Source organism: Hyaena hyaena, unplaced genomic scaffold (assembly GCF_003009895.1).
Source record: "Hyaena hyaena isolate Hyena2069 unplaced genomic scaffold, ASM300989v1 scaffold_1207, whole genome shotgun sequence".
Taxonomy (NCBI): Eukaryota; Metazoa; Chordata; class Mammalia; order Carnivora; family Hyaenidae; genus Hyaena; species Hyaena hyaena.
The window spans coordinates 218,295-233,030 of NW_024081838.1; the positions used below are offsets into that span (position 1 = coordinate 218,295).

At 34.7% G+C, this 14,736-nt stretch overlaps 1 protein-coding gene across 1 annotated transcript in view; it reads left to right on the forward strand.

Moving 5' to 3' along the window:
- Window positions 1–14,736, forward strand: part of CPED1 (cadherin like and PC-esterase domain containing 1) — a 282,813-nt gene that overhangs the window by 143,226 nt on the left and 124,851 nt on the right. The window contains exons 12-15 of the mRNA XM_039222864.1: window positions 750–820; window positions 2,773–2,823; window positions 7,570–7,753; window positions 8,647–8,815. Coding sequence (XP_039078795.1) covers window positions 750–820; window positions 2,773–2,823; window positions 7,570–7,753; window positions 8,647–8,815 — 475 coding nt within the window. The remainder of the gene's footprint in view (window positions 1–749; window positions 821–2,772; window positions 2,824–7,569; window positions 7,754–8,646; window positions 8,816–14,736) is intronic.

The window sequence follows — 14,736 nt, forward strand, 5'->3', positions numbered from 1 at the left end:
ATTTGATTTCATTCTCATCCCTGTGAAGGAAGGCCAAGGCTGTTATCTCTGTTCTGCTTAAAGAGAAATGGAGAATCACAGCCCAGCCCGGGAAAGTCAAATCACATCCTGCTCGGTAGTGTCCATCATCAGGACCAGCAGTTTTTCTGTCTGCAGTTTAGATTATTTGGTCCCAAATTTGAGGATTTAAAGGTCAATCTGACCAGGCATTTAGTTATATAACAGAAAAATGAGGCAAACACACTAAATAGAACTAACCCTTACCATTAGGCATAGTTATTCAGCATTTGAGGAGAGAAGATGCAGCAAGATACAGGTCATTTGCTGCATATCACGCTTCTATTTCTTAGGTTATCTGTATGCTCTTCTGCGTCCATGTCTCAGGGTTCCAAAGCTTCTTGCTTCAAGACCGTGTAATTTTATCCAAACAAATTCCAATAAGAATGTGTGTTCCCAGATTCACTTCTGTTGGACCCAGGCTATCAGAGATTGCTCACTTTTGGACTGAAGAGTGACTTTTTGCCCTGGTTTTCTTCAAATGTACTTCTGCTGATTGGAGATGATGAGATTTCCACCCACCTCACTTCAGATGAGATTGCCAGTTTTGAGGAGTGAAATCCAGAAAGTGTTTCTTTGTGTTCAGCGAAATATCTGTGCCCACACAGGAAAATAAAATAGTGTGTTCAATGTAATTTCCATGAATTGTGTTCATTTCATTGATCCAGATTTGTTTGGCATCACATTTGCAGGAATTCTTTCACAGAGGATGAGAACACTGAAAAACCACAAGTGCCATTTGATGCAATTGAAAATAAAAAAGGTAAAAAGATACAGTCTCACTTATTCCAACATGAAAATAAGTATTGCATGGCCCAAAAATACATAAGAAAGTGTTTCGCTTCATTAGTAATCAAAAATGGAAGTTAAACTAGGAAATACGATTTTCCTTCAAATTTGAAAAGATTTTGTCTCTTAAAGATAATAGAGCTGAGGAGAGTGTAGGGAAATAAGCATTCTTATACTACTTATGCTGGTTAACCTAGAGCGATTTCCCAGAAGGACCATATAACAACATGAAAATCCTTAGAAGTTATTCTTGCATCATAGAAATTTCACTCCTACATATTCAATTTAAGCAAATAATTTAGAATGTACACAGTTTAATGATATAAGTTATTAATAAATTTAAAAATTAGAAACTTCTATTTTCTTACAATTACTTCTAAAATTACTACAAGAAATAACTACTAATGTAATAATACTGGTTTGGATAAATAAATTAAGTTATAGGTTTCCAAAGAAATATGATAAAGCCATTCTAATATTGAAGAAGAGTTATTTATGGTGTGAAAGATGTTTATGGTATATAATTAAATGAACCAATTAGCTACAAGCAACATGGACCTCAGGGAAAATTAATGGCGATTGTAGTTTTCTCTCCTGGACTTATTTTCATGTTCTAATTTTTTCCTTCTAAAGAACATCTGAGCTTTTTGTCACACAAAAAGAAACTGTTTCTAATTTTAAGGATAAAGATGAAAAGAAGTACTACATGTTTACAATTTTTTATAAATCAAAAATTTTCCTATTACTAATCAAGATTTAATGCAGTACAGTGATTCTCAGCGTGTGGTCCTAGACCAGAAACATCAACATCACCTGGGAAATTTGGGCCATTCATATCTGCTGAATCAGAATGCTACCTCTCTGGGTATGAGACCCAGCACTCTGTGTTTTTAAGTGTTTATTTATTTTGAATGTTATTGTATGTTTTGAGAGAGAATGCACGCAGAGGGGAGGGACAGAAACAGAGGAGGACAAAGGGTCCAAAGCAGGCTCCGTGCTGACAGCAGAGAACCTGATGCTGGGCCCTAACTTGCTAACCTTAAGATCAAGCCTGAGTTATGGCGCTTAACCAATAGAGCCACCCAGGAGCCCCCAGCACTCTGTACTTATTTTTTTTTTTTTAATTTTTATTTTTGAGAGAAAGAGACACAGAGTGCAAGCGGGGGAGGAACAGAGAGAGAGGGAGACACAGAATCCAAAACAGGATCCAAGCTCTAAGCTGTCAACACAGAGCACAGAGCCCGAAGTGGGCTGGAACTCACGCACTGCGAGTTCATGACTGGGCTGAGCCGCCCTAGCACCCGGTCAGCACTCTGTATTTTAAAAAGCCTTTCAGATGATCCTGAGGCATGCTAAAGTTTGAGAAGACCGATTCAATAGAATGAATTGGTTAGCCCAGTGAAGAACTGATGATAAACTGCTACTCTGTCTTCCTGGTTCCCACCATTTTTTCTCTTTAAATGAATGATTTAAGCACTTTGAGTATTTTTATTCATCCCTTTGTTCCATCAGAACTTAGTAAGTTTTTTTATGGAGATGTTTGGTTTGTTTCAGAAACTTAAGAGTAAATGTCAGTGCAATCAACTGGATAGAATTTCTGTAATTCTAATGATTTGGGATATTAAAGTCATAAAACCATAGAACTAGGACTCTCAATAAATCACCCTCAGGCAATGGATGACATTTAGACCATTCATTTTTCTCCCCTAATATTTTCCTATTTGAAATAATCTTCCTTCTGAGATTTGAACCGAGTAACTTCTTTTATTTTATGTAGCTTTCAGTTTAACTAAGAAGTGCTTTCTGAGGTAATAAGTTAAGTAATAAAATATGTGTTTTACTAAATTGTGCTGTTTTAGATTAGTGAATATGTATTCTTTGTGTTTTGATTAATAGTTTTCATTTTAAATTAACTTTTTTTTTTAGCTTCTGTTCCACAAATTATAAATGAAACCAAAGAAGTTCATTGCAGTAATGGTGAGTTCCAATTAAAGTGCTTCCATGGCATAATCAATAGGCAGGCACCGCCCTTGGAAGAAGTCATCATTCTATTGTATTTAGATACTATTAGACTACAACATTAATATTGCAGTAAAATAAATAATAATAAATAATAAAATATTAAGTAAATTTTTAGAAGTTTCTGAATAAGTTATCTCTCACTTTTGCATATGAATAGCATTTTTTATTTTCTATTTTTGAACATTAAGTGTTATGTTTATGTGTTTGTTTAAGGACAGTGACTTTCAGACTCATTTTGAGGAGTCCTTAGGGTATTAAGGCTTTGCCTTGGAGACTGCTCAAGTGGAAATACTTAAGCTTATCTGCTTTATACTTTGATTTTTAGGGCTCTTACCACCCCACAGGGATTCCTTTTCTGCCAGATTGTTGACATAATGGATAACACTTGAGTTGAATTTTCTTTATTACAATTGAGAGTTTTAAAACTGCTTTTCAATTTATTTTCTTAAAATTCATGATTTTTTAAACCAAGATATAATCAAGAAAAATAGCTTATATATTATAGTAATACATTTCAAGTGTTATATAGATTTAGAATGTAAAAATAATTTTGTTCACTCTGGTCAGCATTATTCCAGTGGCCTTGCAAATATATCGTTCTAGAGAATCTAATTGATCTTTCCAAGATCATAGGACTATTAAATGCCTGAACTGGATCAAGAAGCTGGGTCTTCTAATTCTTTGTCTAAAGCTCATGAGTTATCTTAATACTTTATAATAATATGATAGAATAATAAGAGTTTTCTTAGCAGGCTTGCTTTTTGAATATATATATATATTTTTTGAATATATATGTGTGTGTATATATATATATTTTGAATATATATGTGTGTGTATAAATATATTTGGTGCTAAAACATGCACTTAGAAAATTTAGCCTTTCATGGGGCACCTGGGTGGCTTAGTCGGTTAAGCGTCCGACTTTCGCTTAGGTCATGATTTCGCGGTTCGTGGGTTCGAGCCCCGCGTCGGGCTCTGTGCTGACTGCCAGCTCAGAGCCTGGAGCCTGTTTCAGTCTGTGACTCCCTCTCTCTCTGACCCTCCCCTGCTCACGCTGTCTCTCTCTCTCCTAGAAATAAATAAAAAAATATTAAAAAAAAAAAAGAAAATTTAGCCTTTCACAAATAAAAAATCAATTCCAGTAAAACATAAAGTTGGAAAAAAATAAAATTTATAGATTAAAGTTTAATTTATTATAAATAAAAGTCTTCCCATTTCATAAAATCTAATTTGTATCTTCTAGAATGCAATTTAATTTATTCATTATATGTTTTTTAACTATCATTAAAATTGAGGTAGACTGAGAAGTTATATAATAGTGTGGCTTAATAGAATCAACAAATACATCCAATTAAAAAAAATAGCATTTTAAATAAAGTATTGCTGATCAGGAAAAAGGAACAGATATTACTTACGCCCTACTGTCCCTACATTTGCCAGCCGGTGTCTTACTTCCACAAAAATACATGCAACTCTTGGGAGGCTGGTGGCTAGACTATAGGGCGTAAAGGACTAGAGAGAAAACCAGGAGCAAGATTTGAATGCACATTTAGGGGTGCCTGGGTGGCTCAGTCGGTTAAGCTTCCAGCTTCAGCTCAGGTCGTGATCTCATGGTTCATGAGGGCTCTTTGTTGTCAACCGGGAGGCATCTTCAAATCCTGTCTCCCCCTCTCCCCACCCCTCCCACTAGCTCCTCCTCTTTTTGTCTCTCTCTCAAAAAAGAATAAACATTAAAAAAAATTAAGAATCCACATTTGTCGAGGGCTAGGCTCTGGGGTAGATGCAGCATCAGGAAAGCCACTTCACTTCTTTGATATTCTGTTTTATAATTTATAAAATGAAACAACTATATGGGGATAATCTCATTTTTTTTTTCATTTCCCAGGTAACATGCTCTACAGGATGTGAACATGTTAGATAAGCTCTTTAGCTTAGTTCATATTTTTATGGTGTTAAAACTAGTCCTACCTGGGGCCGCATAATTAATCGTCCTACTTTTATGGTATAATTTAAGATTTAAAAAATAACCTGATGATGCCTCAGAACAGGTGGGATTATCCTTCAGAGTCTAGGCTGTTCTCATGTTTAATATGAGTTATGATTTTCCCCAAAAGGGCAATAAAACTCTGTGGTTAAAAGAATTCATTAAAAACAACCAAAACTTCAAACAGTTCTCCCAAATACCCTTGCCAAAGAGGTTAAGCAGCTTGCTGCCGCGATAGCCTTGCGCTGGGTTCTCCGCAGATCTAGGTAAGCTGGCCTGAGGCGCGCTGGCACCCGGCTGGGATGGAGGCCAAGGAAACACCAGGTGTATGTAAGCAGCAACACTGATGATTCAGGTGAAGATGAGATCAAGATAAATCAGCTTTTAAGCAGAGCTTGGGATGGAGCACTTCAGCCAGAGGTGGAGAGTTTCTGATGAAACCAAAAACAAGCACTTGCTAGGATCTTGCTTAAGAGCATTGATTACACATTGGGTCTCACGTAGGGCTGAGTTTCAGTGTTATAATGGGCAAGCCCCACTGGAAACTTTCACTATTCAGCGAAAGTGTGAACTGCAGGGAAATCAACTCTCGGTGACTGTTTTTTAAAAATATATCATCTTAAGTTACAGTACATCCTCTGTGATTACTATTTTGAAAAAATAAATCTGCTTTATGATTCATTTAACTGGTTTTGAACATAAAAGTGTAATGCCAGTGTTTATGTTCCCTTTCCTCTTAGGAAATGGTCCTCTCAAAAGCACGTTTTATATCTCTGGGCTCCAGCCTGTTTAAAGTTATGTTAGGTTCACAGTCTCCAGTTGAGTCAGATCTCATGACCAACAGTGGCTTGTGTTTTACTGTGCTTATCTCAGTGCCTTGAACACAGAATGTGCTGGAAAAAATTTTTTGAAAAAAAAAAAAGAATGCATTATTAATAAGTAGTTGAATTCAAATAAAAACTTATGGTCCTTTTTGGGATGAGATCTAATAATATAATCTTGCCCTCATTCCTGTATCGGTTTCTCTTTTGCTTTAAAAATTTCAGAAGTTGATATGATCATCAGAATTATAGATGCAAGTCTACTTACATTTTATTTGGTAACAGGTAAAATCGATCAAGTCAGTACTTTACCTAATTATTTAACCAAAATGACCATTTATTTTTTATTAAGACTTTTCCCTACAGTGAAATTGCAATGTATCTATTGTATTATTATTTGTTCCTAATTTGTACCTGAGTAGTTTTTTTTCTTTCAAAATCTGAGAAAACTATAGAATGTGGGTCAGAGGTACATAGAGTATTTTTCAATTTCATTTTCCATTTTCATTCTCATTAGTGCATGATGGACGTTGTACTGAGACACAGTCCTCAGAATGGAAATAAGACATCCAGAAGGTTGGTGGTTTCCACTGCCATGGATGTGGTGGTACATCTCCATGTCTGCCAAAGAAGTATAAAAAGTGTGGCATTGTTAAGTCACAAAGTGCAGGACATAACAGGGCTGTAACTGGAGAGAAAGACAAGGAAGAGATTATGAAATGCCTTGTCTGCTCTATTAGGAACTTGGACTAAATTTTGGAGATAGTGGGAAACCAGTAAAGAACTGAAGCTGACACAGATCTGATTATAGAAAAGTCATTGTGATAACTGTATACAGATAGAGGAAGACAATCTACTTGCTTTAAGTTCACTGTATAGCTTCCTTCAGTGAATTCCGTGTTACCTTTTTTGTTGCCACGTTGTTAAATGTTATTGAACATCTTATTTAAAAGGCAAAAGTATGATACTTTCATTTTACTGATTTCTATAAAGTTTCTCATTACTGGAATTTTGTTAACCACTGAAAAGTATCTATGGAACAAAATACTTATTAATATTTCTCTGAATAACATTTGCTAAGCTTCTTTTGAGTAATCTGTTTATCCCAACATGGACACAATCTAATTTAGCAGTGGCTGGTATGTGTGCCTACAAATATATTTTTCTTTTACTCATCAAGATACTTTTGTAAAAAGTATGGGAACATATTTTTAAAATGGCTTAGAATCAATGGTATGAAGTAATGTGCTAGGTTCTGTGACAGGATCGAATGGAGTATGTCATTTCCTTGTCTTACTTTAGGGTACTTTCTTACGCTGAGGTGACCTGGGTAGGGAGGGGGATCTCAGGATGTCCTGCTGATGTTTTTGTGCCTAAATGCTTAATATAATATTGGATTTCACATTCTTCACTCCACCCTACTGCCTGTAAGCTACTATATCAATTCAATGGCAGTTTAATGACTCTCCCTATTAAGAAATGTTCCTCATTCCCTGCTGATGCCCTTCTGTTACCACTTCACATAGTCATCATCCCCATTCACCAGTTGCTTGATGTATGCTGTAAATGTCATAAAAATGTTGTCAATTCACTGGTGAGACATTTCCCGATCTTCTCTCTGCCTTTAAACTTTTAAGGGCTGAGCAAAAACTATCATCTGTCTAATGCCAACTAAAGTCAGCAGCTGTTACATAAGGTAAATTCTACAAAATCTGACAAATAGAAAATCCAACTGAAGCCACAAATCAAATATGACCAGAGTGCCAAGTGGAAAATCAATAGTGATCACTAAGTGAACATTTAAGGTTGTTCAAAAGATTTTTTAAAAAGCCACCATAATCAAATATGATTTTTCAACATTTATCCATTTCATAGTTGTCTTCTTTTTTTTAACAGATGACACACAGTGTTATATCAAACAGATCCTCACACATCCACATTTGGAGCTGAATCCTGAATTTAACCCGAAGATCAAAGATTATTACTCTGAAGTCCCATTTGACGTGGTAACAGTGACAATTGGAGCAGAGACTTCTAAGTGTCAGTGCAAGGTGTACCTGCATGATCGGGCAGGAACAAGGTATGGGGATGTTGACCAGGGCTGATGGAGACATAATAATGGGAAGCAGATATGTGAAGCAACCTTTGAAGATTTAGAAAATCTGAAGCATGAGATCAGTTGGAGAGATCACCAGGATGTGAAATCCTTTCACCTTTCAGGTGTCATGTGGTTGAAAAGAACACATTACTGCTCTACTTATCTGTTAGCAATATTCATATCTATGTAACAATGTTGAACAAGAGAGGATCTTGTGATTTGAAACATTAAAGAGACTCATTAAGGGTAGCTTCCTTCTACCCTAACCCAGCTCTTCAAGATTTTGAATATGCAGGGATTGAATAAACATTTTCATTACAATTTATGAGCATACTAATACTAACCTTCCTAGCCTTATGGAATGTTTTTCTATTGACCCTTTTGAGACTCACCAACTCTTTTGTTTAGAATTTTAAATAGCATATTAAGTTCCATGTCCAAGGCAAGGAAGATTCTCATGTTCCCACCCTGTAGGGAAAGAAATACACTTGTTATCCTGGGAGCTAAGAAAGTCTAGTAGAAGGATAAGAGGATTCAAGTCAGACCAACCTGGGTTCCAGCCCTGACTCTGCCATGGGACTTTGGGCATAAAGTTGTTCTGAGTATTAAATGAGATAATGTATGATCCTGAGAAGCGGTTAATAACTATTAGTTTCCTTCCCTGTAATTGATAGAAGTCCTGAATTGTTCTACAAGATACCTGCTGGCATACCAAAGTACTATGGAACATAATTAAAACTGTTTTTCATATTTTATGTTTCTTATGAAGCTGTATAGACCTTATGTACTTTTGTATGCAAATTAGGCATTTAATGAATATTGACCTATAAATCCATTTGGGCTGAATAAATGTTACTCTCTCTGTCTTTCTCCAGCTTTGCCAACTACCCTCTAGGTTTGGGAATAAACAAAATCTCAGTGTTTGTGGTGGATGAGTCTCCAGCACAGGGTGAGACCCTGATCACGTACAAACTCACCATCTACAGAGAAGATCGTCCAAGTCTGCCCTTGTTTGAAGACTTCTCTGCCTGCGGTTTTGTGCAGGTAAGTGAATTCTGCTTTTGCACTTGGGTTGAATTGGGAGTATCTGCTAACCCAGGTGCAAACTTCCAAGTGAAAATTGTTAGGAAAAAATGTATGCTTTCTAATCCAAACTGGTCTCATTTCAAAGGAGAAAGGGCCCCAGCCAGGTATGTAAGATACCGTGTTGTGAGTGGTTTTCTTTTTAGTGTGGTGGCTAGTCCCTACACGTACGGTGTGCGGTTGACTCACTGTGGTTAATATTGGAAAAAAAAGTCTGAGTTCTCACACTTAGTTATGAATTAATTTTACATTTCCATTTTAAATTGTGCTGTGTTTCTTGGATTTGTACCTGCATCTACTCTGAAACTTTAAACTAGATTCAGTGGAGTTTATTTTAAAGAATTAGAGGAAAAATTGTGAAGCTGTTTTATGGAAAGAATACCAGATGAATGAAATTAAATTTGCTTGGTATATATATTTTTCCTGCACTTATTGTATCTTAATCATTCCTAAAGGCTGTAGTTTCTCTTGTGAGCAACACATACCATTTTGTACCCCTGTTGATCTTGGAAGGTAACTGTTATCCAGAGACTTTGCCTATTTTGGTGGTTCTTTCCTCTGTTTCTTCCTTTTGTTAGGATTCTAGGTATAACCTACCACATTTCCTCACATCATATACCCTCAATGTAGGTCCTTCCGGAGAAGTAGTAATTGATACTCTTATCGTATCTCCTAATTCACTTAGGAAGTCTAATTGCAAATATGTCATGTCTCAATGACTGACAGCCCGTTGGGATCATTGAAGCACAGAGGATTAATAAAGGAAAGAAGCAGCTGACCGAGACTCAGTGGGTAGGACGAACACCATGTTTCTTAAACGTAGTGGCCAGATAAGCATTCTCTCCCCGTCTACCCATTCTTTGTCAGAGTGTATTTTATGCTTCTGCTCATTTGGCCTGATCACTCATCCCCAAACATGCTTCCAAATCTAGATGGTGGTCACATATATAACCAGGTGGTATCTAAATATATAAAAAACTTAACTATGAACTTAATACTTGTGCAATTTATTGTATATAAAGTATATATAAGTGCATCTTGCTATACATAAATTATGTATCCTGAATATAAGGTACACCTCAATAAGAGAAAAACAATACTGGGGAAGTATGTATTATCTTTGAAGACATGCCTCTCTTCTCAAATATTATATTCATCAAAAATAACTTAATTACCATGCAGTTACCTTAGACAATGGATTATATTAGGAATTTGTTACGATGACATGAAGAAAAATATTAGAAAATTCTTGTGGGATGTATCCTACAGATGATTGCAGAAAAGTATTTCAGTCATTTATAACAATCCTTTCCAGAAGGTTTTAATTTAAAGTTTATGTGTGGTCCCATAGCAGTACTATATTTTATAACATAGAAAAGTGTCTAATAAACACTAGTATTTTTTTAGCCTTCCTTTCACAAACTGTCAAATGACTGAAGAGACAGTGGATGAATAATAAGGATTGATTTAGACACTTAATGAGGCACGTGTGCCCTCAGGAACTTGGACAAGTCAATAGCAGAGGTAGGATTTTCTCCCCCTAGGCTCCAATGATAGTTCTAATCCAGAGACCTTTCCCCTATGTCTCCTTTATGCTTAATCTCATTACAGTCTTTAGCTTCCACTGCAAGCTGATTCCATGATGATGTTCAGAACACAAAGAGTAAGGGATATAATTTCTGAACTCCTATTAATTCTCAGCTATTCTAGAGTTTTCAAATTAATAGATAAACAAATGTACATTATGAGACTCATGAACTTTTGTTCTTCTACATTGTTCTTTTTTTTTCTCAAGAACCATAGTGCCTTTTCTATATTCTTATGTTGAATTCTAGTGTCCAAACTATTGCATATTAATGGTAGACCATTGTATTTGAATTCCTAAAACATATAGGTAACAAATGAAAGGAAGTGAACTTAACTTTAATCATATTTTATTTGTTGGTTAAGTGGAAAAATTATACTTCTTCTTTATATTTCAAATTAGATCTTTGTCCTAATGGATGCCATTATTAAATTTTAAACAAACATTAAAGGTAACCTACCTTAAAAATAGCCAAAAAAGAGTATCCAACTTTTGTGTAATCAAGCCTCCTAATTTCTCCTTCTAACACACTCTCACCTTCTAGATATCAGCTATTTGTTTTAGCTTTTCACCAAAAGACTAATTCTGAAGACAAAGTAAATATAAAGCATACCAGTCAATTAAAAAATAAATTGCTTTGACATTTTGGTGAATAATAAGATAACCTAATTTGTTAATAGACATTTTAGATCATTTATATGATCAAATACTGTTAAATACCTACTTGGCCATAATTAACTACTTGCATTAAGTGCCCATTTATAATTATATTGCCAGTTGGAATTTGTATATGGTTGCCATAGAGTTAACTCATAGTTTACTTATTACCAGTGAAGGAGAAATGGCTGATTTACACAACTGATAGAAAATAATTAGATTTGGACTGAAGTTTTTCAACATCAGCATTATCAATATCGGAGCTGGCTAACTTTTTGTTTTGGGGATCTATCTTGAGCACTGTAGAATGCTTAGTGGCGTCCCTGTCTTCTATCCAGTACATTTCAGAAGCATACCCTCTCCAAGCTGTGACAACCAAAAATGTTTCCAGACATTGCCAAATGTCCCCTGGGGGGCAAAATTGACCCCAGTTGAAAATCACTGATATATAGCAATAACAGGCCCACTTTTCTACTTTCCACTTATAAATCCAGTAATAAGATTTACTCAATGAATTTACTCAAAGTATGGATAGGTTAGAGGTAACCCTTCAACGATGAATATTGAAGAATCACACTTATCTATTTTTCATCCTTGTATTTTTAATCATTTCTGTAGTCAGTACTACTATGACAGCTCTTTATTCTTCTCATTAATTTGCCGTCTTTTCTGTCTAATGTAATTATAATCAGAAATATGCATTCAATTATAGAAAACATGATTCTTAATGAAACATAAAAAAGTCATATAACATACCTAGACTGTGATTTCATTTTGATTTACCCATAAATAGCATAATGTTTTGCTGTTAGGAAGAAGGATTTAGAAAGTAATAAACTGTTATTATGGCTGGAATATGTCATGCTTTGGAATTAATAAAATATATTTATGTTCTAAGGAAATTAAAACACATATGGGGAAATATTTCTTTTAATATCTCTTTCCAAATCAAAAATTTTTGACATGGATAACAATACAGCATCCATAGAAATTGATTTGTATAAATGATCTATGGTCTCATATACATTTTGCCCCCAAAGTGTTGTGCCAGAATACAGCCATAAATAAAATCTACAGGAAGGTCATAGAGCAAAAGCGTAGGAGACTACATTTCAGGGATCCATTTGTTAGAAACAGCTTTCATTTCAAAATAAATTACAATTAATAAAGGGAAAATACCAAGTAAGGAAAAATTTCAGCTTTTGAAAAGGATTTGCCTAGTATTTAGCTATAGATTTAAAACTGACATTTGCTGCCTTATTGAAAAAATTAATTAATGATCTAGATGCTGAGCTATTAAATGATGTGTAAATGACTCCAGTTGCAGCATTTGGAAATATACTTTTTCTCAACACAAAGGTTACAAAACAGCTCATGTGATAATTGTCTAATATTTTAGGAAATACTCATAATGAAAGAATAGAGAATATAAATGACTACTTAAAATGCCTTTGTTTATTTCCAAAGTTGTAATGCCTATAATATATTCATTTTAGTGATTTTTAGTTACCTTGCCTACCGCAATACACCAGAAAAATGTGATTCCATTTTTCAATAGAGCCTGTGTTGTAGTAAGAGGCTCCCTGCTAGCAACTATTTAATAATTTTTCTGCTAAGTTCTTTGTTCTTACAAATATGTCATGTAGTGTAGGAGATACACTAGCAGCACTCATTCAGCCAGAATTTAACCTGTTAAAATTTAGTTAGCTAAAATTTGTTTGCATGGTCATGTACAATGATAATTTTTATGATGCATAATTTTGAGGTCTTCATAATGTCCAATTTGATGATAAATCTTATGGAATCAGCACTTTCCCTTCCATAGTGTATCTATTGGAAAAGTTTTAGAGCTAACATCTAATATTTTACCGGACACCATATATATCCTAATATCTGGCTATCTTTATTGGTCCCAATATTTAAATCAGGTCTCATATTTTATATAATGGAATCGGTCAAACTACTATTATTACTACTAACTGTTAAAATGTTTTCCAATGCACAGGCTTTTTAAAATATATATATTATGCTTGATTACACATTAGAGCAATTAACAGTTAATCATTTTTTACTATTTGACACAACTCCCTACTTTATTGTTTCCATTAAAAACATCCACAGTGTATTTTTTCAAAACTTAAAAAAAAAGTTTGTCCACATAAACTTTATCATAGTGAGAAGAATGTTTTGTGGAGCTGACAGTTTGATAATACTTCAATGATATATTCATCGGTGTGAAAGGACCTTACTTTCATACTCTTATTTAATCTTCACACAGATAAGATTTTATGGGTGATTTTTATTATCTACTTCATCCCACTCCTTTCCAAGAGAAAATTAAGTCTTAGACTACTTTATATTTTGATATTAATTTATAAATTTATATATTTCTATTAATTTATATATTAATATTTAATTTTAAGGGTTTTCTATTTTGGTGATATATCTCAAAGGTATTAAGAACAGGCCCTTCAAGGGTCAGTTTCCACCTTCAGTGATTTGTTATGGTATTTGTAGCTCTCTGCCTTTAATGAGTAAGAATTAATAGGTTCCTGAATCTGTGAATAAATACTGCATTTAGTACTCACACATGTAGAAGATAATGTCTTCACTGTAAATGTCAGTATTTTCTCTTGCCCTGTGAACAGGATGAAGGTCCATTTTCTCTGTTGAAATTATTTTATTAGAGCAAATTTTGCATCTTAGCAGATTATGTCAGGCCATTTTCCTAACCTAGTGGTTTCAAGACATAGGAGCACCTGGCTGGCTCAGCTAGTAGAGCAAGTGACTCTTGATTTCAGGGTCATGAGTTCAAGCCCTGTGTTGAGCATGGAGCCTACTTAAAAAAAATCATAAGTTAAAGACTCATGCACATAATTGTTATGAGGGAAGCCTGGGTTTCAGTCCCATCTCTGCTTCTAACTAGCCTAATTTGCTCTATCTCCTAATGAAAGGCATATAAGTTCTCTAAACCTCAGTTTCCTTATTTTTAAGAATAAAACTAGTAATGGAACGTATCTTATAGAATAGTTCAAAGTATTCAGCTAGATAATAAATGCAAATTTTTATCACAAGCCTTGTGCACTATTAATTCCTTGTCAGTATTGAATTAGCATCTTCATCATGGTCATAACTATCATCATCATGAAACCTCTTTTTGTTCAGATGCACCTCTAGGACTTACCTACAGGTATATAGAGAAGGAGAAGAAGAAGAAGAAAGATAGAGAACAGCAAAAGAAGTAGGAGCCAATAATAGTGAGGATGCTAGGATTTTAAATGGAATCAGAACAGGAAAACTGGTTGGGAAGCAGAAAGGAGAATGAGTGACCTGAGCTGACCCACACGGTTGCATTCTAGACGTTCATGAGTCCTAGGCACCTTTGCCTTTGTGGACCCCTTCTTTCATGAAAAAAAATACTTAAAATTATATTTTTCAACTGTGTTGGTATGAAGATGAATATATATGTATTTATATATGTATATATATGCATATACTCACATGCATACATACATACACACTTCGAAGAGTTGTTTTTCTCTTCTAATTAGAAAGGAAATTAAAATCTTTCCTTGGGCTCCTAAAATTAGTACTTTGTGCTGTAGGAGTGGTTCCCGTTATGCGTAATGGAGAAGATGGC